General features: G+C 40.4%; 1 protein-coding gene across 1 annotated transcript in view; it reads left to right on the forward strand.

Moving 5' to 3' along the window:
• Positions 1 to 25,147, forward strand: part of jupb (junction plakoglobin b) — a 123,849-nt gene that overhangs the window by 46,166 nt on the left and 52,536 nt on the right. The window contains exons 2-3 of the mRNA XM_041956793.1: positions 16,952 to 17,006; positions 19,914 to 20,147. Of these exons, the coding sequence (XP_041812727.1) occupies positions 16,991 to 17,006; positions 19,914 to 20,147 (250 nt within the window). The 5' untranslated portion in view covers positions 16,952 to 16,990. The remainder of the gene's footprint in view (positions 1 to 16,951; positions 17,007 to 19,913; positions 20,148 to 25,147) is intronic.

A 25,147-nucleotide genomic window follows, 5' to 3' on the forward strand; every position in this document is an offset into this window, starting at 1 on the left:
CACATCCTGACTTGTTTCTTTACTCCTTCACTTCTATTTAGTTTTAATGAATAAGTAACTTATTGGAATCACAGTGATTCAAATGCAATCAAAGCAACATTTTTCAATTTAAAACTGAAAATAATCAAACCAAAGAAAGACCTCCAGCGAGCCAACCTCCCTTCACAATATGACATTACACTGAGTATTTATGCAAACAGAACTTTGAAAAGGTTTTAAAAACCACACTTAAATATCTCTTCAGCAAGTTCCTTTGTAATTTTAGTTCTGTTATCGCAGACTTTACCTTCAGAAGTTTTAATGTTTGGACCTGTTGATTTCCTACATGGTGTGCCATATAGTTTCAAGCATACTTAACCCTTAAGTGCTAGTGTGGGGTGTAGTCTGTCAGGAGGTGTTCAGCCTGCACTGGAAGATGGGGGGTGATGGTGTCCTGACCAGAACAAAGAGGATCATTAACCAAGTCCTTGTCGGGTTTGATCATGGCTTGGAGGTCAGAAGAAGCAGTAGGCAGCAGCAGGGTGTGGATGTGAGTCAGAGCAGGGAGCTATCGTCGTGGATGGAGAAGAGGAGTAGTGTGTTGGAACTTTGGAAGGGTTGAATACCAGGTGATCAGAGTAAACCTATACATTCTTATCCCTCCATCCTTCCATCATGTTTGAATCATTTTCTACTTCCTGTCTTTTGCTCTGTGTTTCTGAGTGCCTTCTCTGTCATGACATTTTAAGCCAAATTCTTCATCTTACCTTTTCCTCTCTCATGTACCTTCTGATTTGTGTCTCTGTTATATTCCCTCCTGTGTTCATGCCTCTCTGTCTCAGTCTGCCTTGTACCCTTTCATGTCTCGCTGTCATTGAAGCAGACTGATATTGTGCTGCCCTTAATATATCAGCCGTGGTTATGATGCAGAAATGATCACAGGCTGTTTTCATCTGTCTGTCAAATAGTGAAAATCTCCGAGCTTGAAGCTTTCGCTCCTGATGGAAAAATAAAGAGGCTGGCCGTGTGCTAAAAAGACGCCACCCCTGACCTGAAACTGTCACAGGTTTGTTCCTCATAAGATACTGTGCATTTGAGAAAGCACAGAACAGGCTGTTGTTTCCGTCTCACCACATTCTTTACTCCCACGCTTCATGCAAGTTGCTATGACGGTTTGACCACAGTGTGCTGTTGAGTTCTCCCTTCATGGATGAAACATGGCATTGCATGACATTGATAAAAAAATACCATTTTCAAAGGTTTTATGAGCTCTGACTAATGGCTTTATTAATTCCAATTAAGTGATCATTTTCTAATGCGCAGGTACAAGCAATTAAGAAGAGCAAGAACTGAGTTGCAAAGCTATGAAAAAGCTTGCTGGCTTTAGCTTAGGTTTAGTAGGAAGGCCAACCAAATGGGCCGTTTGACCTCTGACCTACTGGAAAGGGCTGCAGAGGATCTGGACCAGAATCTATTTATTAAAGCCTACTAACATTTGGAATAAAATAGGAGAGACGAGAACTTTATCGTCCCATCAGGGGAAGAAATGTGTCTTTAGGCCCATTCGGACAGAATTAACCTTACAGGGGGAGGTGAGGAATAAAATATCCACTGTGCCCGTCATTGTTCCGGGTGGCATTTTGACCAGGAAATTAAAGGATATGGTTGGTAATAGATGTGGACATTCAGCAGGAAAAGCCAAAAGTCTCCCCAAAGAGAATCGAGGGGAAGGCAAAGATACTGTCTGAGGTGAATTTGAGTCAATTATTGTACACCTACAATCTGAACATACAGACATGAAACACATATTGATATAATTCACTGTGACTTCCCGAGGACATTATTATCTCTGATCTCAACCGAGAACACCAATTCACTTAGAAATCACAGGAAAAAACCTGCTTCCAGACATTTGTTGCTAAGGTAATTGCAGTTGTAATTATTTCTGGGGTGGGGTTGAAAATCGACCCCGACGACGAGTAGGGACGGGTACTGAAACTAGGTATTAAACAGGTCCTGGGGGTAAATTATTAAAGGCTGTAGTATCTGTAAGCTCTAACATTATCAGCGTTGGTATTGGAGAAATAAAGATATTTGGCTGTGATGCATTTTGGATATTCCCAAAGTGCTCAGAGAATCCTCTGGACACTCAGACTGTTTGCTAATATAACAGTCAGTAACACTTTGGCTGTGTAGTTGCTAATTATTTATTTTATACTTCAGTTACCATAGTATGGTCTGGAATAGTAATTTGTTCAAAACAATGCTGTTGCAGTTATTTATTATGCAAGTTATTTATGGCACATCTGAGAAAAAAAAACTATTCTATATCTATTATTATATGATATATATGCAGTGTATATTATTTACTATACATATTAATTAATTAATATTGATTCCGTTAATTCTGTTGCACTGTTAAAATTGTAACAATATCCATCCCTATCCTAGACACATAAAACCAGTCTAGATAGGGAACTCTCACCAATAAACACAGTTTTTCTTTATAACCGCAGATTTCATAGATTATTGTAAGAACTTAAAAGTTGCTCTTATTAAAGGATTATAACTCCTTCATAAAGCATTAGTAAATAAGTTATTTACCACTAATTAAGCCATTTGGTATGTATTAATACATTATTAAAAAATGGTACTGAAAAAAAAATGGACTTTCAACCTCTTTCATTTAAATTTAATGAAAAATTCAAATGTTCATTGTGAACAAAGGCAAAGTTGTCTAAAAGCTGAGGTCTAAAGTGTTTTTGAGCCATAGCAGCTGTGGTGTAAAAATCAGTGTCTTCAGTAACAATCTTAATGTGCTAATGGCTGTTGGAAATGTTGCTAGTTTGGCAAGATGAATATCACAAAACTCATTGCAGACTATTAACGTGCTTGTAGTATGAAGTTGCTTTAACTTGCTGATTTAAACTCCATCAAACAGTCAACAGACACTGCATTGACTGTTAGGCCTACATTTACTCCTAAGGACATTTTCACACAAACAGATAATGCTAATGCCAGAAATAAATAGCTAATTATACAGTTATTCTGCCAGCGAATTGGATTCCAGATGAAAGAAGATATCTGTGCACCAGATAAACAGAACATTTAAACCAGATGCTCTCACTATTTCTCAGTATCAGACGGTGCCAGTTATGTTTTATTGTTTTATCTGAAATAGAACTGACCATGATAACAGTGCAGCACGCCACCAGCCAGCAGATCAACCCTTACAGATTTAATCCAGAGCTACTTTTAAACTGTTCTGCATTCAGTCTAAATCTGTCCTGCCAGGCCTGTCTCAGTATTTCCACAATGACTGATCGAGCAGAGATGGTAGAAATTATTGTTATCAGAATTGGCTTTATTGGATAATTGTGTGTGTGCACATATGAGGAATTTGACTCGGCTTAAACACTGTAAATGTACATGCATAGAAAAAAGAAAAAAGACATACAGCTCAACTACGACATAAAAGATACAAAGAATAGTAGTAGTAGTGCAAAATATACAAGATCAACATTATACAGTTATACTGATATAGAATGATATAGCAATGAACAATATATACAATGAAATTAATAATGTGCTGGGATTCACGTTGATAGTGACTGTGAGAGGTGAATGTACACGTTAAAATCCTGCATTAATGGATTTTAAGTGGCCAGTCAGTGGATGATTTGGTGTCAGAGGGTTAGGGTGATTGGAGGGTTAACCATCGGGGTGATGCCTTGTGGGAAGAAACTGTTTTTGTGTCTGGTTGTTTTGGTGTTCAGTGATCTACAGCGCCCACCAGAGGGGAGGAGTTGGAGCAGGTTGTGTCCAGGATGTGAGGGGTCTGCAGTGATGCTTCCTGCCTGTTTCCTCGGTCTGGAGGTGTGCAAGTCCTGAACCAATGATTCATTTTCTCACCAGTCCTTACAGTCCATTGCAGTCTGATCTTGTCCTGTTTGGTGGCACACCAAAACAGACCAAACCAGATGATGGATGTAAATAGAAAAGAGCAGAGGATCAGCTCGATCTCCCTACTGTATGCAGACTTGTCATTGATGAAGATGAGGTCGATGACCACTGTGTCAGCTCTAGAATGTAATCAAGGAACCAGGTAAAATTAGACAAACCCTTGCAGTTAAAAAAGAAAATAAGTGAAGGATTGGTGCATTTTGACCTAAAACCCAACTCAAGTAGCACCAACAAATATCTCCAATTCCATCTATTTTGGTAGAGAAGGGAAGGTAATTGATGAATCAATTGATCAATGATTTGTCACACTCTGAAAACCTGACAGTAAAAATAACAGTTACCCTAACCATGAAATGGCCTCTTGGAACAAACGAAGTATGTCATTTGCTGTAAAAGTTATTGAAGTCAGTGAACCATAATAATTTGTGAAGTACATTTCAAACTCAGCAGGTAATTTAAAGAAGCTTCCATCATTGAACAGCTGATTAAAATCTGTCCAGATTAAAAAACAAAAGTAGAGATTTTTAAAGATATAATAGCTTTACCAGGTATTATTTTCGAAAAGAATCAGGGTGTTTTAAATGAGGTATGAACATACTGTAAGTTACTTTTTAAAAAACGAACATCATGTCTCATCATTGTGAGTGGTAGGACTGTTGGGCGTGCTGCAGCACCCCCTGTTGGCACTGCCTGCCAAAAACGTATTTACCCAGAAATAAATAGATTAAATACAACTGAATACAAATAATGAAAATTATTTACACCAGGAATGGTTGTGACAGTAGTTAGCCATTTATGACAGCAACAGTTTGTGTCATAATCACTTGACCTTAAAGACGGCTCTGTCAGTAGGCAGAGGGACTGTTGTCACTGATGTCAAAAGTGCAAAAATGCTATTTGTTTATTGGGAAGCCTCAACAAAACAAAAAAATTCAGCAAGTTTGCGGAGGCTCATCACAGTACCTGCAAAATGCTACGGACCCCAGAGCCCACCACCATCCCCCCACCGCTGTCAAGGAGATGGAGGAGGCACCGTAAACAAAAGCGTGGCAAGAGAGCCAGCTTGCGTGCTAGGCTACAAGCTAACCCTTACAGAGTTGTCTCCCCAGTCTCTTCCTCACCAACGCCAGGTCTCTCACCAACAAAATCGCCGAGGCCTGTCCCTGCAGCTGTCTATGAGTGCCTGAGTGCCTCAAGACCTTCACCATCATTCCGGTACCGAAGAAGACATTCATCACCTGCCTGAATGACTACCGGCCTGTTGCTCTGACCCCGGTAATCATGAAGTGCTTTGAGCGGATTATTCTCAGGTACATCAGAGGCTTCATCCCCTCGGACCTAGACAGCCTTCAGTTCGCCTACAGGGGGAATCGGTCCACAGAGGATGCTGTCTCCATCACCCTGCACACAGCCCTGACCCACCTGCAGCAGCCCAACACCTACGTCAGGATGCTATTTGTAGAATTTAGCTCAGCTTTCAACAACCGTCATCCCAGACAAGCTGGCGCTGAAGCTACACGCAGTGGGTCTGCCTGCGTCACTGTGCCACTGGATCAGAGACTTTCTCACCAACAGGCCTCAGGTGTTGAGAATAGGGAACATCACATCATCCCCTCTGGTCCTCAGCACGGGCACGCCACAGGGTTGTGTGCTCAGCCCAGCCCTCTTTACCCTTTTTACTCACGACTGTGCTGCCATCCACCCCACCAACACAGTCGTGACGTTTGCGGACGACACTACAGTAGTGGGTCTCATCTCAGATAACAACAAGACCCACTACAGAGAGGAGATACTCCAGCTCACCCAGTGGTGTTCAGCCAACAACCTGGTGCTGAACACAGGGAAGACCAAGGAGGTCATTGTGGATTTCAGGAGGTCCAGAAAGACGGATCACGCCCCCCTCCTCATGGACGAGAAGTGGTGGAGCGTGTGGACAACATCATGTTCCTGGGCCTCCACATCACATCTGACCTCTCCTGGTCCATGAACACCTCCGGCCTGGTGAAGAAGGCACAACAAAGGCTCTTCTTCCTCAGGAAACTGAAACGAGCTGGGCTCTCCTCTCGGTTGCTCGTCAACTTCTACAAGTATCCTCTGCCTTAGTGTGACAGTGTGGTATGGCAGCTGCACGGCACAGGACAGGAAACAACTGGCACGGGTGGTTAAAACTGCACAGGGCATCGTGGGCTGCCCCCTTCCTGACCTTGACTCTATATATTGTTTATACATTTTAGTATATTTCAGCTGCTGTTGGTACATTTCACTGGTATATTTTATTGTTTCTTGTTTAGTATATTTTTTTTGTCTTAGTATATTCTCATTTCTGGTATATTTTTATTCCATTTACGCATTTTTAGTTAGTTAGTTTATTTTATTCTAGTATCTTTATTTTTTATTATCTTTCTTATTTTTCTTATTGTTTCTAACACGGGGGTTGCAATGCAAATTTCATTGACATGTCAGGCTCAGTGACAATAAAGACAATCTTGAATCTTGAAAACACTTCAAGATGATGCAGTGATGGAGAACATACTACACATGGTATCCACAGAGCCCAACAGGAGATCTAGCTGAAAATAATCAGCAACGTCATCTGTGATTTTCCCTGTGATACCATAAAAGACACAAGCATGTCTAGATTCCATCCACAAACAAGGGCTATTTTCAAAAAGGTAAGCTATGCCTCTCTCAGCTGCTTCATCTGAGAGAACATGTTCCACTCTATGACATTTGAAGACATGGTTGTGGTACAACACATGACTCAAAAAGACTCACACACCTTACTCTCATGCAAGTTCACAGTGATATTTTGGATAACATTTGGAGTTCTGCAATGCAGGTGGCAAGATAAGAAGACTTGTGAAAGCTCTGTGCAGGACAATATCTTAACAACAGTTGTTAAAGCAGTGATGTAGAGAATGTACACTACACTGAATTTTAATACAGCAGGGAAAGATGGATGAAGTGTTGAGTTAACATTAATACTAATAATAAACATATTACAATGCATTAGGACAGAATCAATATTTAAATGATTATAGTTTTAAACCTTGAAATTAGTTGCTTTTGTGCTGTGGTTGGACCAAAATCCGGGCACTAGTTTACTGAGTAATTGTGAGGTCAGGAAACATTTTATCTGACAGTTACACACATTCACAGTGAAACACACATTCCTACTTTGTCTATTTCTTCATTTCTCTCTCACACAGTTTCCCCTGGAAACAAAAATGCCAGAAATCTGATCTTCGGTAAAGTTAACTGTCTGCCAGGCAGCTGCTCGCAACACAGGCAGGTGTTTCTGAGTGTGTATGTATGTGTTTTCCCTGCCAGGTGTGTAATCAGATAGCCATCAGTGGGAGTTATACTGTCATCAGATTCACTGCAGTAGGTTGATAACTCACGCACACACACGCCCACACGTGCTTGCACACACACACACACACACACACACACACACACACACACACACACACACACACACACGTGCACGCACACACACACATGCATGAACAAACAGAGGTGCCTGACTAATGGAAGAAGTGGAGCAAATGTATCCCCATTATTCATTTGGGCAAACAAAGTTATTGTTTTGTTACCCCATTATTTGTCTTTTTTAAAAAAAAACTTATCATCATAAAGTGTATATATATATATATATATATATATATATATATATATATATATATATATATATATAGTGCTGTGAAAAAGTATTACCCACTTCCTGATTTTACATATTTGTTGTGCTTGTTACAAAAAATCACACAGTTTTGGACCACCCTCTCAGTTGGTTCAGTCAAACCCGTCGTTGATTGTTTGCCACAACATGCTTTGGCTGTCAACCAGTCTCTGACACATACAGGAGGCTCACAAAGGTGAGACACTTCCCATTTAGCTTAATTGCGATCGTGGACTGAGAATAGACCACTGGAAAGATATGCTAGCGTATGTTGAATGAAACTGCTTGGCCCACTGAAAGTCAGGCAAACCTGCCCGACTTTGCCAGCTCAGCTTGCAGACGTTAGCTCACTGATCGGACAGGATTTGGCTGTGGGGATGGGACATTTGGGATGAGCCGAATCCAAGAGTCAGGTTTTTAACATGGCTCTTAGTATTTTGCATTAGCCCAGCTGATGTTATTATTTGTACATATGTAGTGGACGGCAAATGCAGATTGACACAGTTTACCTTCTTTTTCGATTGCATCAAAAGGTTTATTTTCCTTTTTATGAGTTTGCCATCGCTTAAAATTTGACAGTGGAGCCAGTGGACATCTATAGTTTATTCACTTTTTATCAACCCCTCTGTGATTTTGTTCAATCAAGCTAATTTGCTGCCCTGCTCTCTCACTCGCCTCACACAGCAGCAGACTCAACTAGAATAGTGGGAATAGTGTGGCCTGCAACCGTCATTTTAGCCTTAGCCTAAATACAGGAAATTATCTTTTTTTCTAGGGAAGGAGCCCCCCCCCAGACCGCCCCACCACCAAGTATGCGCTCCCATTTTAACACATATCGAAGCATCCTTGATCACATTGTTAGCATGGACACACAACAGTGTGCAGAGAACAAACACACACACACACACAGGGCATGTACATAGCCAACTGAAATACTGTAACATGGCTGAGTGCTTGCATGTGTGTGTGTGTGTTTGCATTTCAGAGGCAAACTGTCATTCGACTGTCAAGCCTGGGCAGATGACTCACACACACAAAGAGACAAACAAACAGTAGGTGTACTGGGTCGTCAAGATGGAGCTGACGGGGTCAATGACAAGTGACAAGTCAAATCTCTCACTGTTCGCTTTCTCGCCTCCTTTCTCATCTCTGTTGGATTCCCTCCTGTCTGATAAAATTGGACACTGCTGAGTGTGTGTGTGTGTGTGTGTGTGTGTGCTCCTGTGGGTCTTGTGAGAGGCAGAAAAGAACAGAGAGGTATTTTGACCTTGAAGAAAACAAAGAGAGGAAATAACCTTTGTCACTCTCTGGCTGAATTAAATTGGTCTACTCTGAAAATGTATACGTAGTGCCAGCTAGTCAGAGACAAGAAAGAAAATGTTTATTATAGGTTCCAAGTAGTGATGTGCCCTGAGCTGGAACCATTTTGAACTTTTAACAAGCTGGATGTTCAGAGAAAAGAAAGCAAGCTAAAGCTGAAACTTTAAATCTAACCCAGCACCGTCACTGGCTATAATGCACTATCCAGGAGTTGTCATGGAACAGTACACCTGAAAAAAGGACTGCTGAACAGGCTCTGTCACCAACCCACTTTGTAATGACACAATGCAACCCCCAACGCTCAGCCAAAGAGTGGAGATTTTTTTTTTTTTAAATCACAGAATCACTTCCAGTGTGCACTTAGTGCTTTGCAGCTGAATGAAGATCAATGGATGAGTGTCACACACTCGAAGTCTAAGACAATGTTACAATGTGAGAAACATGGTTTGCTGATGGGTGTTAGTAGTCACCTTAACCTTTTTACATGTATTATAATCAAGCATTAATGATCAGATTGCTGGAATAAACATTCAAAACACATCTCTGGCTGCTTGACTTTATTCCTCTCACTGGAAGTGCCTCATGCCAAATATTTCACTGGGTGGCAGTTAACATTTCTTTTGAAGGCTGAGAAATAAACTTGATGGCCTTTGAGTGGGGGACATTGATCTTTCAGATGTGCTTGTGCATCTCTATAAAACAGCAATGAAGGCATGTTGCTGGTACCTCCCAACCCCAACCTACCTGGTTACATCACTGCCATTAGCATCGTGAATGCAAGGCTCATCTACAAGAGGGGCTGCAGGATTCTCAAAGAGAAGCTGATGCCCCTCAGAAGTTCTGTCTGTTGGTGACAGCTACGTTGAAGAGAGCAAACAGGCTACTGGCCAGGGTTGGCCGGTTCCCCATGGGTCAAGCACAAGCTGCAAGGTTACTGCTCCTGATGAGCAGGTAGCACCTTTTATGGTGGACTCTGCCGCCAGTTTATGAATGTGTGTCTGAACGAGCGTGTGATGGCCAAAACTGCTGCCACACAGCTTGCAAAAATGTCTGTAAACCTCCTACACCCACCTTAGTTTTCTTTACATTTAATTATTCATTTAGTTGACCTTTTGACCTCATGACATCCACATTGCGCATGCAGACAGCAAACACATAAAGGATGACACGTATCTTTTGTTTTCATATAACACATATTTATTTAGCATAAGCTGACAGTACATCTCTTTCTATTTGTAGCGCACATTTAGTTAGCTTCTGTACGGTCACATTGCAAGACCAACATACTGCATGTCAAAGCAGCCACGGCAACTACACAGTCAACAACACAGAACTGATGTATGAGAACTGCAAGGAGATGAAGAGGGAGAGACAACGCCAGGACGGGGGCGAGAGATGTGACCCAGAACCAGTTCACCATAGATTATAGTTCACTGATAAACCACACTTCTGTCCATATTCTCCCTCTTTCTCACTCGTCCATGTGAGCTCTCTTTCTCTCTCTCTTCCTCTTTCTCCATAATGCATGGTTTTAGAGTGTGCTGCAGCCTCCTCAGCACCCCTACTTCCCCCATCCATACCGTTATTCCTTTTTTTATTTAAATTCCAACCTTTTTTTCACCAGGCTGACCACATTTATATAGCCTGTATGAAACTGCACCTTAAGAAGGCGCAGGACAAATCTAAGATGTGCTTGCAGTAGTCCATCTTCGGAGCACCCATCTTGCATCCAGCAGTTAAAGTTTGAATTACACTTTCTTTTTTTTTTCACATTGACTACAACCCTTCTCCAATACATTTTTATGCAGATGTTACTTGATGCATTTGAGCATGCAGTTCTTTTATATTAGAATGACTACCTACGTTCTATACAGATGTTACTGAATAAGATTTAGCATTTGTACTGTATATGTTGATCCTACATTTGTTCTTATTTGTATTTATTTAGTTTTGTTGAATTGATTCATTTATTCTATCATGTTACTTTTATATTTAGATTTCTGTGTTACAATAAGATTTTTTTTAAAAAAGCTGATAAATATTGTAATATATGCTACGGTCTGCAAGGTTTTCACATGAAAAAAATTAGTTGCACAAATGAAAAAAAAAACAAAACAATTGATGCCTAATACTTTTTTCATGCCTAGAACTACCCTAAGTGGGCAAGTCACCTGGCTGGTTGAAATACTGCCTTTGGAAGTAATGCACAGTTGCTACTGTTGGCAATTTAGCAAGCTAGTTAGCTTGAAATGATAACTGTTGCAACCTGCGCTAAAGCAGTTTACCACTGATTAATCAGTTTCTTAGACAGCAAATAAATGAGCAACCAAAGGTAATGTGATTGCTAAAGCGTTAAGTATAACAAGATTTGTCTTTATAATCAATACTAGCATCAAATTGAGCAATGCAACAAATCAACTGATCTATCTCAAGACTCCACATCACATTCTGGGTGAGTTTTCCTCAGAGACACAGAGGGAGAGAGTGGTGACAGAGGAGGGGGGTGTTAAAAGGGAGGTTGTAGAGAAAGTTATATAAAAAAATAAAATTTTCAAGATCTTATCCTGCGTTCCCTCATTAAAGGGATAGTAGCAATATGGGAAATGTGTTTCTTTGTCGAAGTTTGTGTCAGGGTGTGGTTAGCCAAGCGTAGCATAAAGAGTGGAAGCAGAGGGAAACAGCTAGCCTGAGTCTGTCCAAGGTTTAAAACTACACCAACGCCTCTTACCATTCCAGTAACAATGATCCTAAAACACCTCTCCAAAGCACACGAAAAGTAAACTGCAAACTTTCCTTGAACCATTTGGAGTACAGATATGGTTTTGCTCTCTTTGGAAGGTAATGCTCGTCACTGCGAGTGCTACTGGCATTGAGGAATAGAAGTTTGAACACAAAAGGGTCTGTTTTTTCACCTGAATATTTTTCTGCAAATAGATGCTTGCAGATGACAATATCTGGGCTGGAAAACACAGTAAAACCACAACATGAAGCCTTACCCTCCTCCAAGTTAAGTCAATAAAAACTGATAACAATAGCACAGAAATGAAATGCTTTAATGTTTTCTCTTAACTTTGGCCATGCATATTCATATTTATCTGAGTCATTGGTTACCTTGACCTGTGGAAAACAAAATCCAGATTGAAATTTTTCAAAAATGTGATTGTTGTCCATAGAAGACATGAATTAAGTGAAATCTTTGAGAAAAAAAAAAAAGCCATCTTAGAGATTGGTTGGATCCAGAGAGGGCTTCTTTAAAAGGCAGGAGCATGTTTAAAATTGGAGGGTAAAGGACAGAGAGCAGTTAATAATAGCTAAAATATCTGGACCGACCTTCTGACATACTACCTTTAAAATCCAAATGCCATCTGAAGGACAGGTGGATGCGTGTGTCCCTGGGTTGACAGAGAGACTGAATCAGAATCAAGTTCTCTGAACTGTGTGTCAATGTGCTGCTAAATCTTCACTATTTTGTTATAGAGCTAGCTGGGCGGATTCAACTGGAAACAATCTTGAGTCTAAGGTTTTAAAGAGTGTCCCAGGATTATTATGACCCTGCCTAAAGATCAGATGTGATTAACTGGAGTTCCTTGCTTTTTTGATTGCAAGCTGTTAAACAAAGGTGAGCGGAGGGTGGTCACTGACATTAAATCAGCTGGCAGCAGGTGCAGTCTTTGCAGATTGAAGACTTACTAGCAACCAATCGAACATCAAGTAAACAGGGGATGGAGGAACTGTGATGAGATTGTTTCTGAGCGTGTGAGTATATTTTGGTCTTGCACACTGCCTTTCAGGGATCCTAACAGGAACTAAGGAATTTCAGGGTTTTTTTTGTGCTGGGGGGCCCTGACAAAGAGAACAGCAAGTCTGTGGACATGGTGGAGCTGGCAGTGAGGAGAGCTCTCTGAAACAGACCACACATGGTCGGCTCTGTGAGTGGGAAGCAGAGCAGGTTAGAGGACAGGGTCTGAGTGTCTGAAGAGAAAGAGTGAGCGTGATGGCCTTATTATCGCTGAAGACAGAGCCTTTACGACCCTCAGCAACTGATATCAAGGAGGGGAAACCAAGAGGGCAGGGACGTCTGCAGGAGTAGCTGCTGCATCAGAGGACTATGGCCGTTGGCTGTCCGCAGGCTTGAGACAGGCCGTGAACACAACTCCATCTGCCGCTGGAGCAGATCCTCGATGAGCCACTCAATGAATCGCTTTTCAAGCATTTTAATGTGATTGCAAATTAAACTATAAAGTATGAAAACCACCACAAAAATGTGTCTATTTTACACGGCTGTTTCCCTGGTTTTGACTTTTCTTTTGTCACGCTTTTACTTTGAACATTGCTGGGCTTTTACATTTTCTCCATTCCAATAACACGAACTATTAAAGCTTCCTCCTAATCCCGCCTTAATACAAGTAAACGAGTGTAAAAAGGCTGAAGAAGACTGTGCCCCTAAACAAGGCTGGAAAAAGCTCTGTGTTAGTGACAGTGATAGCAACAAACACTTAGACAAGTAAACCAGACTGTGTCTGTGGGCATGAATTAGGCATTGATTTTACTGCTGAGGGGGAATGAGATAAGTGCAGACACTGGCTTACGTGTCATCACACACACACACACACACACACACACACACACACACAAACAACCCCAGGTACAGGGTATTTTTATTCTCTCTCCATTCCCCTTCCTGTCAGGCTCTTCCTCTACCTCCCTTCTTTCTTCACCTTCCTTCACTTCATCCTCATCTCTTCTCTCTTCATTCCTTCTTTTTCCTTCTTTCCTCTCGCTGTACTCTGCTGCCCTCTCTCTCTTTCTCTTCTTATATTTCTCTCATTTCCTCTTTTCTACGTATATAATTTGCAGTACTTAAACACCAAAGGGGTAATGCTTCAATATCCAGCGACTAAGCCTCCCATGACATTTTCACTCCGTATGTAACCTACTGAGTCTGCTCAGTTTTTAATTAGGCAGGGACTCTAAGTAATTTACACCACACTGAGGCTCTCTGTCTGCTCAGGGGGCAGATACACAAGGTTTTGGGAAAGCAAGTGGGAAAGGATTGCAGTTGGGTCCAGGAGCATGCTCCCCTGAAACATTTTTTTGTACAATTTTAATATGTAAATGAAGCATTCTGGTGCACTCTATGTGAGCTAGAGGGAAAAGATGTATGTTTGTTATTCGGCTCATCATTTCATAAAATGAAGCCTGCTGTGGCCACCTTGCAGGAGTTCATGATGGCACAACCCCTGCTAACCCATCCACCCTGTTAAACACATGCTGAATGTACTGAGTTTGACTGCCTTATGTTCAGTACGGGATTTCATCAGTTCACTTTCTTTGGGCTCAAACCAGGACTTTAAGTGCTTTTCATGCTGCTGTGTGTTCGCCTGTGGGCGGCCTGGGAGGGTTCCTGTCCTAGATGCTGCACTAATGACTCCCTCTGGTTGTTCAGAAGGCTTGGGATGGAGTTTGGGGATTTACAAGCATTGTTATTGGATCTCAATATGCAAATCAGTTTGGCGGAGCTCGCGGACTTGTCAACAAATGCAGCATGATCAAAGTAAGTGATACAGGATGTTGTCATGGGACTGCAACAATGAACAAGCTGGGGGCCACTTGACAGATGAGACAGCTAAAGGCATCCGTAGGCTACTTTTCACTAGCCATACTAACTATGATAATGTAAGGAACTATTCAGAGCTAGAGGAGAGGCTTAGCATTAGTGTTAATTTGCAGACCTGGGCAATATGACAAAAAATGATCACATATATCATCACAATAATCGTTATAAGGATTCTTATAAATTAATTGTCTGAGCTGTAAACAGAAAATATTTTGCCAGATTTGACTTTCTGTTCCCAGCTAAGATAAATTATTTTCTTCCGAATGTTTTATTTAATTGCCTCTCATGAATCGATATTCAGGAACAAGCTACCACACAAGGTGGTAGATGGTCCTGATGGTCTCACCATCAGAGGCAAGGGCTTTGCCCAGGGGCAACTTCAGCAGGATCTGTGGATCAAACCACCAACCCTGTGATAAATGGACAACCCACAATAACTCCTGAGTGACGGCAATATATATATTTTATATATATTTGAATATAATCAGTCGAATAAAGAATGATTCAGAGTCTTATGTGCTTAACCTTTTTTGCCTGGTGTAGGTTGACATTATATCATTAGTCAAGAGCTTCACTTATCATCATTGCTAATGATTAGCTTGCTTCCTGCAGCCTGCCTCTATTGATTAACCAACACAGTCATCAGACAAAAGAGGTGGTCAATGTTAATTTAATCAGTGAGGAGGCACAAAATGAAAAAAAAAAAATCCCACCAACTTATATTTGATTTTCAACCATACTTCACTGTTCAAGGCAGCCGCTGCTGTCTCCCAGTGTGCAGAAAATGTGTTGTAAGTAAGAGTCAATTGATTTTATGTGGTCTGATGATGTGATTAGATAAGGTATGTTCACTGTACTGGGGAGATCAGAGGACACATTTAAACCTGCCAAGCAAACACACACACACACACACACACACACACACACACACATACCTGTTCAGTATAATACACATTTCCACAGCTCTAATTCAAGCAGTGTAACGATAGAGTCATGTCATATGTCACACCAAGTGAAAAACAGGCCACACACTCACTGCACTATTCCATGTAGTTTAATGAAGTCACCTATTCAGCAGATAAGCTTGCTTCATCAGGAAGACAATGACCCTGGCCTTGTCTGGTTAGATGTCGGTTTTATCAAACATGCAGTCTTTCAGTATGTGACTCGATTTTTGAGACTTTTAATGTGAGCAGCTGTTCAGGATGTGTTGTGTGTCACTGACACAAGCTCAACACCAAACCAAAGAACTGCAAAGCTAAAGTGAGGCAGCAGAGTTGTGAGGGTGACATGACCCTCTTGTTGTGCTGATGGAGTTAGAACTGTGGCGATGTATAGTATACTGAATTTACCATGTAAGCCATTCTAATACATTTCTCAATGGTGTTTACCCAGCTTTTGTTAGCAAATAGTCTTTATTTTTTCATGTCAGCTAGTTATTGAGAGACCGACAGGGAACTAGCGCGTGCCAACCAATCGTGATCTGTCCTGGGTCAACATGCGGTGTCAGTACATCCAGCTCGACTGGGGCACGCGCCATACGCTTCATCCACCTCTGAGCGTGAGTGTGTCTTCCCACCAGGCAGTGGGGGTCTGTGAGGGGCTCTTGGCAGGGAAGATGAGACGCTGTGACCTTTCACCAGCCGTTGCTTCTGGGAGTTTGATAAGTTTGCTCTCTAGAGTTTAATACGCTTCAAATATTGACATTTGTGTAACATGCTGCTGCTCCTCAGGCCCTTTTTGGCTTTATGGAAAGAAATCTTTTCTCACAATGGCAGCAGAGAGTGTGTTCTTTACAGCTCACACATCGTAAAGAGCATGTTCAAGTTCATTATGGATGTCGTACCCTGCAGCTTTGTAAGGGTTAGGGCCAAAAATGGTATTTAGAGAGAAAAATGTACACTGAACTAAGTGGAAACAGGATTGCTTGTTCATGAGAAAGTCTTTGAATTATTATCTGAATTTTTCTGTGTACTTAGTCACTGCAGTATTTAATAATGCAATTAAAACACAGAGAGAACTCTCGAGCATATGGGAAGTTGTCAACACAATGCTGGAAACTGGAAACTGATTATGACGGTATACGATATAGCATTTTATTGTTTTTATTTTGAACAGAAACAACATGGGAATAAACTCAAAGAAAATATGCGCAATATGAAAATTCAGAGGATATGACAGTATATTTTTTTTACTAAAATTTGGTTTGATTTTGTGTTTTGTTTTTCCTTATTTGCATATTGCACTAAAAGCGCAGAATTAAATACCATTCATTTTACTTTCACAGCAAGATAAATAGAATAACTAATATACTTCTACTACAATAGAAGTGAAACAACAACAGAAAAGTGAAGATGAGTGAAAGACCTAACGCGTCCTCTCTTTCTCTGCAGGTCAGAGGTCAGTAAAGGCAGTGGTACCACTGGCCAGAGATGATGTCCATGCAAAGTAAGTGTTCTGTCACCACAGCAGCCAGGCTTGTTCCATCTATTCTAGATATAAGCTGTATATATTTAAAGTACATATGCACAGTCACTCACAGTGACAGTCCCAAACTGCTCACTGTGTTAAGTGGATGTGATCACTGTTGATTTAAATCATTGTGTTGTCGTGCAGCTTGTCTGTAGGCTGACCGGAGACTTAATTTTCACACAGCTTTGACAAATGAATTAAACTAGTTGGAAAGCAGAAACCCTCGTGATTCTCTCAGTGTAAGCCATTTTTGTTATTTTACACAAATGTGCATAGTCCATTTTCTGAGGTTTACGCTTCTAAGTAGTTTATGCAGATATATCTATTTTTACTGCCCTGATATCCCATAATATCATTACTGAATGTCCTCCTTTGTTTGTCTTCCTCAACAAACCTTACAAAACATGTGGAACGCTCAACCTTTGTGTTGTCATTACTACACTTAACAGAATGTGTTGAGCCTTGTGGCTCGGCTGTACGTTTCAATGCAAAAGTGAAGGAAAAACTTTACATTTGGTTCAGTGTTATTTAGACTAGTTTTAGACAGCTGCAGCTTTATTAGTACTAAAAATGGGCCATTCTTATAAATAATAATAATCACCATTTTGACTGAACCGTGTCATTATTAAAATATAGGGTAAATAAGTCTTTTCATGGTAGTCATTTAACATACATCATGTGCATCTATTTAATATGAATCAGTTTTTGCATTAAAACGTCTGACCTAAATGACTTTGATTGTCAGGGCCAGACCATAAAAAACAAAGGCTTGGTCAGATACTTACCTCTGGACTGGCTAAAAGAGCGTGCTGCAGTGCCGACCACACAGAATAAAAGTCCCTAATTCTTCAGCCAAAATTGTAAGTAAGTAGTCTTGTTACACCATTTGCCAGAAAACTGTTCTGTACAAACCAACACTTTATGGAAAAGAGTGATCAGCCAAACAGCATTTAAGCTGTGTCTCATTAAAGCACACAGTTACCTCCATTTGGACAGTTTGGCTAAACAAAGTATAACCTGTAGGTGTCAGACCTGTGGGAGCAGGAGATGCTGAACAGGATGATCTACCACTACTATAAATTCAAATTTTCAAGTTGACAAAAAAAGCGAAAAGGAAGAATCAGCCATTAGTTTCAGTGGCAGTATGAGAGAAGGCAGAGGAACGTTCTCACGCACTGTGCCTAACCTGTATTAACTGCTCTTAAAGCTTCATTTAATTATGATGGTGATCACGATCATCTTCTCACAGTGTATCATCATCATCATCAATTTCATCATTTACTAGACAGTGAATTCTGCTCTCTATTTCAAACTACCAGTGATGCACAAGTGTATAATGACAACCTGCTAAGTTGTGAACAACAAATTATTTTCAAAGGACGACCTGACGTGACAGAAATCTTCTCCTCAAATCTCCTCAAACAACTTCAAATCAGCTTGTTTACAACGTTCCAAAGTTTATTAAAGTGATTTCAGCTTCCTTGTGCATAAGATATGACATTTAGGTTAATACATTTATTAGATTCCTCTTAATACAAAGGTGGAACAAGGTATTCTTTTAGGATAGGCTCCCAGCTTTTTTCAACTCTCAAGTTTTTCAAGTCTTTATTTACCTGTCCATGCATTGGAACACATTAAGAAGGGATATTTTAAAGTCTGAACAGTCAAGACTGAAGAGTAAACGATGGGAAACGACAGTAAAGGACAGAACTGTATGGGACTCCATACAGGATGTCTGTGAGAGACAACCAAAGCAAAGTCAATCTTGACAGCTTTTAGTCTCAAAGCTTTTGATCTCAAAGACATTATAAAATGCATTTGATCATAAATCTGCTGGTTATGACTGTGGTCAGGCTTCATCAGCAGTATTAGTAACAGTATTTCTAGTAGCAGTACTGGGGACATTAATTGTAGCATATAAATAGTGGCAGTAGTAGTGGCAGCACTAGACACAGCAGACGATCCAGTAATTGAAGTAGATGCAGCATTAGTACTAGCAATATAATCAGTAGTGCAATCAGTTGTAGCCCGGGAAATGGCAGCTGTAGTATTGGAATCAGTAGCAGCAGCTGTAGTACAAGTAGCAGTATTAGCAGTAGACATGTCAGCAGTAGTATTTGCACGTTCGCCAAATTAAAGCCTTCATCAAGTCCTTTAGATGTTTTGCCTGCCAGATATCTGAAAGAGGTTTCAACAGTGTTGTTCCTTCTGTTGGTTGGTTGGTGTTAATGCCTCCTCCTCTGTGACCCATGTGATCCCACCAATTACTGGTTTTACTCAAAATAGTTCAAGTACTCAAAAAAAAAAAAAAAAAGACTTATACAAATGAGAGTAACTGTAGTTTGGTATGTCCATCCTGATTAGTAGCAGCGATTGCAGTAGCAGTAGTAGTGGTAGTAGGTAGTAGTAGTGCTTGTCGCAGCAGTAGCAGTGGCAGTAATGATCGTGGCAGTGGCAGTGGTATTACTAATAGAAGCGATATATGCAAAGACACAATAATGCTAATCTTTACCATAATCCCTAATTTTGATAGCACCGTTGTGCATTTTTTGTACTCTTCACAACTTATTAGCCCTGTCCTGGTTGCAACAGTTAAGCAGTGACTGTCACCTCTCTGGACATGGAGCTCCACCCTCCTGCAGCTGCAGACGCACCGGCAGCCTTTCCTCTAGTCTCACAGTTTGACTTAATCGTGACTTTTTTGTGTGATTTTTGTTCTTACTCTGTAACATAGTACAATACTTGACATAAAGAATACTGACTAGCAGTCATAGCACTAGTAGTTCTAATGCTACAGTAGCAGTAGTACTTGCGGTAGGAGCAACAAGCAGTCATAGTAGCAGAAGCTAGTGTCTTATGCCAGCCATGTGTTGCTCCCTGTAGTGAGTGAGGCGGACAGTGTGGTGAAGGTGGCGGAGTGGCAGCAGACCTACTACGCCTCAGACTCTGGCATCCAATCAGGAGCCACCACAGTCCACGACGATGAGAGTAGCACTGAGTACAGCGGCCGTAAGAAGTACACTGGCAGTACTACAACCAGTACAACTACTGCACCTGCGACTGCCACCGCTGGGGGAGGAGGAGACGCAGCAGCTGGTGGACTGGAGAGCCCCACAGGTAAGACTACTGAGCTCAGGAATCATTTGTTTTAATGGAGTGTTTGGGTTTGTTTGCTTTATTTCTGCCATTGCTTCTCTCGTGGCTCTCTTTGTCTTTCTTTCTATTGCTAACACAGTCTTTCATCACCTGATTCTCTCTCTGTTTATCACAGATATCTGGTCTTAATTGTTGTGTATCTGTGTGTCTCATCTGTGTTCACAGTTCTGGTTTTTGCTTGAGTAAATGAACTGATGTAATATAAAACACATTGGTCCATTTGCTGGTACATTAATTTGCTGGTTCATAATTTGCTTCTTTATTTGTTTGCCCATTGAGTTGTGTGATACACATGATTATCCCAGACACCACTGAATGAATTTTAATGACAAACATATAGTCGTTTGATTGAGTGTTTTTTCGTGATGTGCTTAAAATAGTGATCAGTATCGAACCAAATGAAAATATAACGTTTGTTTGGAGGAAGTGCAGGTAAGAGGACTTGTTTTTCTTCAGACAACGAAACCATCCGCTGCCATTCATCCGTCTTCACTATGAAATCAACTTCCACAGTGTGAGATAATCCATCACAGCAAATATGAAGAAACTGTTTTGTCCTCATTTTATTCTGTTACGCTCTGCTTCCTGCCATCCACTGGACACACACAGGAGGAAATAATCCATGCTGCCTTACAAACTTTACTGTCACAGTTAACTGAGACGGCTGACCATTTCGTCCTCAGTTTTACACCATGATGTTAAACTTTCACCTTGAAAATTCCAGTTACACATTGCCTGCATTGGAAAATAAAATGCAAAACTAAATATAGACAATAATAAGACTAGTTACATGCCATGAATATTATATATTAGGTGCTACCTTTCCTCTGTAGTTAACTCCCACAGTCTCATCAACAACAATGAATGTATCTGACCCTTTCCTTGAAAAAACACACTCAGTCAGTAGATTATTTTCCCTTTCTTGAGTATAGTGTTCATTACAATGGCAGTACTCACCCTTCCCAAAGAAACCCTATCATTCTCTCCTTTAGACAAGACATCATTGTCCAAAATCTATTAAAAACACATTAATGAGCCACACACACTGTTGCACAGGGTGATATGTTCCTTCATTACATGAACTGCCACTGCGGTTTATTTTGATTCAATCTCATATACACAATCGTGTTTCCAGAAAGACCCGCCTGAAAATAGTTGCCAACAAATTCAGAATTTCCTCCTGTTTGATAATGTAATGTTTGATAAAAACTTCAGTGGCCAGCTGTTTTGAGAAGTTCTTGAGCCTTTGTCCAAATGAAACTGTAATATTTGTGTGGCGTTTTTAAAGATTCACATCTTCAGCGGGAACCAACAGGCTTGGAGTCGAGAACCACAGACAGAGTGGGGAAGTCAGAAAGTACTGCGAGATAAACTCTCATCTCATCTCCCTGGTTCGTTTGGGCTTGTCATGGAATTTGTTGACAATAAGAAGAAATACAGAATATCGGCAGCCTTATCGTTTATTTTCAAATGATATTCTTTCCATCCGTGCAGCCCTGAAGGTGTGTTAAACATACATAACATTGAATCATTATCCCATGCCTCTGTGGGGTCACAGGCACGCTGTGGAAACATCCATGTGCAGTCCATGTGGACTGTTTGCTTTGTCTTCACATTTGGACATGTGCACTTATGCATACTTCCAGTGTAGAATGAACACAAGCATGTGCACGTGTGCTGTCTCTGTGTGTTTTGAAGTGTAATTTCTGAGTTATGCAACAGTGAAGATGAGAGGAGCTGAAATGAGGGCACTGGGTTGTATCCATAGGGGAAACATGATGTAGCTGAGCCTTGCTGCTCATATGTTGTAGATTGAGTATCTTATAGTTGAGTCTGTCAGCATTATGATACCGCATCATACACTTTTTAAGAATATGACATAGTTGAGTATAGGTTGGACTCCTCCATGTTTTCAGGAGGTACTGAGGATACAAAATACTGTATCCTTCTTACATAAATGCTTTAACTGTAACTTTCTGACTGATTCCACTTGTGGTATCAAGTAGATAAAAAATGTTCTCATTGATTTCTTTAGTCAGCTTCTATGCATCAGTAAGTCTCTCCAAGGGCCAAAACATGTCAATGAAACTGAGTGGATACACCAGAGTTGAGACAAAATACAGAAAGAAAATGCAGTAGTTGGTTATAGCGAAGTCAATACTAAGATTTCTGAATATCCTTCCTTTGGAATGAGGAACTTAACATCTGAAGAAGCATCTACTGAATGTGTCTCATCTTCATACATGCAGCTAGCTCTATTAGTTTTGGTTCCATGAGTCACATTTTGATATGAAGCTTAGATTTAAGATTGAGTGTTGTGATTTTCTCGAATTCCACACAAATAAACAGGTGAAGTGAAATAAAGACAGAAAATAAAGTAACAGCTGTGAACATACTTGAAATGATCAAATTATTCATTGAACTAAATATTCAAATTCAAAATAGCTCATCTTCCTTTTTCTCTGAGCTTCAATTTGAGAATATGGCAAAAGTGCAAGCTCTCAGGTACTAGGTTCTGAATGAACTGTTGCTGCATTTCTGAATAATGTGGCTTTGTGTTTGGGGCTTGAAGGAGTGATATTAGTGCTTTTTAAACTGTGTTTTTGTATGTTGCACTTGCAGGACTGATCTGAAATTTAGACAAGGTTGTCTGCAGAGTGAGCAGTTGGTAGCTGTAGGCAATCTGGAGACACTTGTAAGCACAAGTGAATACATGGATCTACTCAGGTTAAATCCATCCCTCAAAATCAAACAAGAGTTACTCTTACTAAACAAAACACGCTGCAACAAAGTCACTCCACCACTATCCATCTGCCAGCTGTCAGTACTTCTACCAGTGGAAGCTGGCAACCCTACACACACATTTAGCAGGAAAAAAGGACAACCTCCCTGCCAAAAGGTGATTGTGTTGCTCAGTTTAAAGTTTAAAGTTGCATTTATTAGTCATTATGTGCAAATACACATCGCTGTATGCCAGTCATAAAAGCAAAGGTTTACCTTTTAAAACTTTAATGTTTCTTGTAACCAAAAAATTACAATTGTGGCCTAAGATGTGGGCAGTTTATAGTCTAATCAGGCATGACATTTACATGATATTTACAACAGGCAGAAACCTTAAGCAGAACCAGGCTCTGGGTGAGCGGCCATCTACCTCCACCTGTTGGGTTTAACAGAGAGAGAGAGAGAGAGAGAGAGATAGTACACCAATGACAATAATAATAACGGCTATATAATAATAGAAATATAGCAAATCATAAAATAGTATATGAAAGTATAAGTATGTGGTGTATGATAGCATATGTATATATTGATATATGATAGTGTATGATAGTATATGTATAAACATCATAAGAATATAATGTACATAATAATAATAATAGAAATATAAAATATATAAAGTGGCAAGCGGGGCCACAGCAGTAGGTTTACCTTCAAGAAATTATTCCTCATGCATTGATTTATTGCCAAAAGACAGTTAGTAATGGAGTCTATAGCTGATCTATTGCATCATTTGGTTCAGCAGAGGTGTACAGTTGTGTGTCATCTGCATAACTATGGAAACATACATTGTGCTCTCTAATGATGTCACCAAGTGGCAGCAGGTATAGTGAGAACAGTGATGGACCAATCAGCTCCCTGCAACCCCAAAACAGATGTCATGTTTCTCAGACACATGATCTTCAAGACTGACGTCAAACTTTCTACCTTTGATGTTTGTTCGAAACATGTTTAACACACAGACAGAAAGACCAACCAACTGTTCAAAGTGATTGAAAAGATAAAATTTGTAAGATATTATGGTCAAATTGCATCAAAGGCAGAGGACAAGAACTGAGACCTTATTTTCATCAGAATTTAGTGTGAGGTCACTGGTTATTTTGTTGAAGAAAGGAGTTAATTTGCACTGAATCTATCTTCTCCAGTATCCAGTTGGATATCAGCCTTTAGTTGGTTATTATTATTATTATATGTTATCATATAAACCTGTTGCACAAGAAATATTTAGATATCGCTGAGTTGAGGAGTTAGAGGGGTCATCAAATGTAAAAGTCATCAACAACAATGGCTTTATCAAATTTAAGAACAAGAGAGGACAGCAACTTGGAGAATTCATTGAGAAACACAATCTTTGAGTTGGGAGGGTCAATAAATAATTACACAGCTTATTGAGTTATCACACACAATTTTAAACATTAAAATTTCCAAACTGAGCCAAAACTAAAGGAAATACAAGTGTGATGATTCTTAAAACCACAGCCAGTGAACCAAGGAGGGCAAAGCTCCTCTAGAGGGCAGCACTCCCCACATTTAAGACAGGTCTTTAAAAAGGCTGTAGGTATCAACACAGGAGGTGGATGAGCTGGACTCAGTGACAGCCTTGAAGAGCTCAGTTAATGTAATACAGGAACATTTTCCCATGGTTCCATCTGTTTTGCAGTGTTTGCTGAGCTCATCTGTGTTTACATCAGCAGCAACGCTGGATCTGATTGAAGTTGTCTTGTTATTGAGGAACAATTAATTCTTCACAGTAAAAAGTGGGGGCGCTGCTGAGTAGCTGGTCTATAGTGGAGAATAATATTGTAGACTTCCCAGCATTCTGTGTGCTACTCTTTGAAAAGTAAAAGGGGGTGACACTGAACACACCGCACACAGGAAGTGTGGTATGTGGGTGTGCAGTGCAGTCCATAAGTCACAGATTTTTCAATTTCACATGCATTGCATGCAACAGAGGGCTGAATATTTGTTTTCTAAAGGACAGAATGATAGGTTTCTTTGGGAAGGGCGAGTGCTGCCATTGTAATGAACACTTAACTCTAGAAAGGGACAAACATCAACTGACTGAGTGTGTTTTTTTTAAGACAGGGGTCTCTTTGAGTCAGTAATTGCAACAAGTCTGCACTTGTAGGATCGGCACCACACTGAGAGGTGCTTTCAGCTAATTTGTCAAGGATTTCTTGGAG

This window comes from Chelmon rostratus, chromosome 17, assembly GCF_017976325.1.
Source record: "Chelmon rostratus isolate fCheRos1 chromosome 17, fCheRos1.pri, whole genome shotgun sequence".
NCBI classification, from domain to species: Eukaryota; Metazoa; Chordata; class Actinopteri; order Chaetodontiformes; family Chaetodontidae; genus Chelmon; species Chelmon rostratus.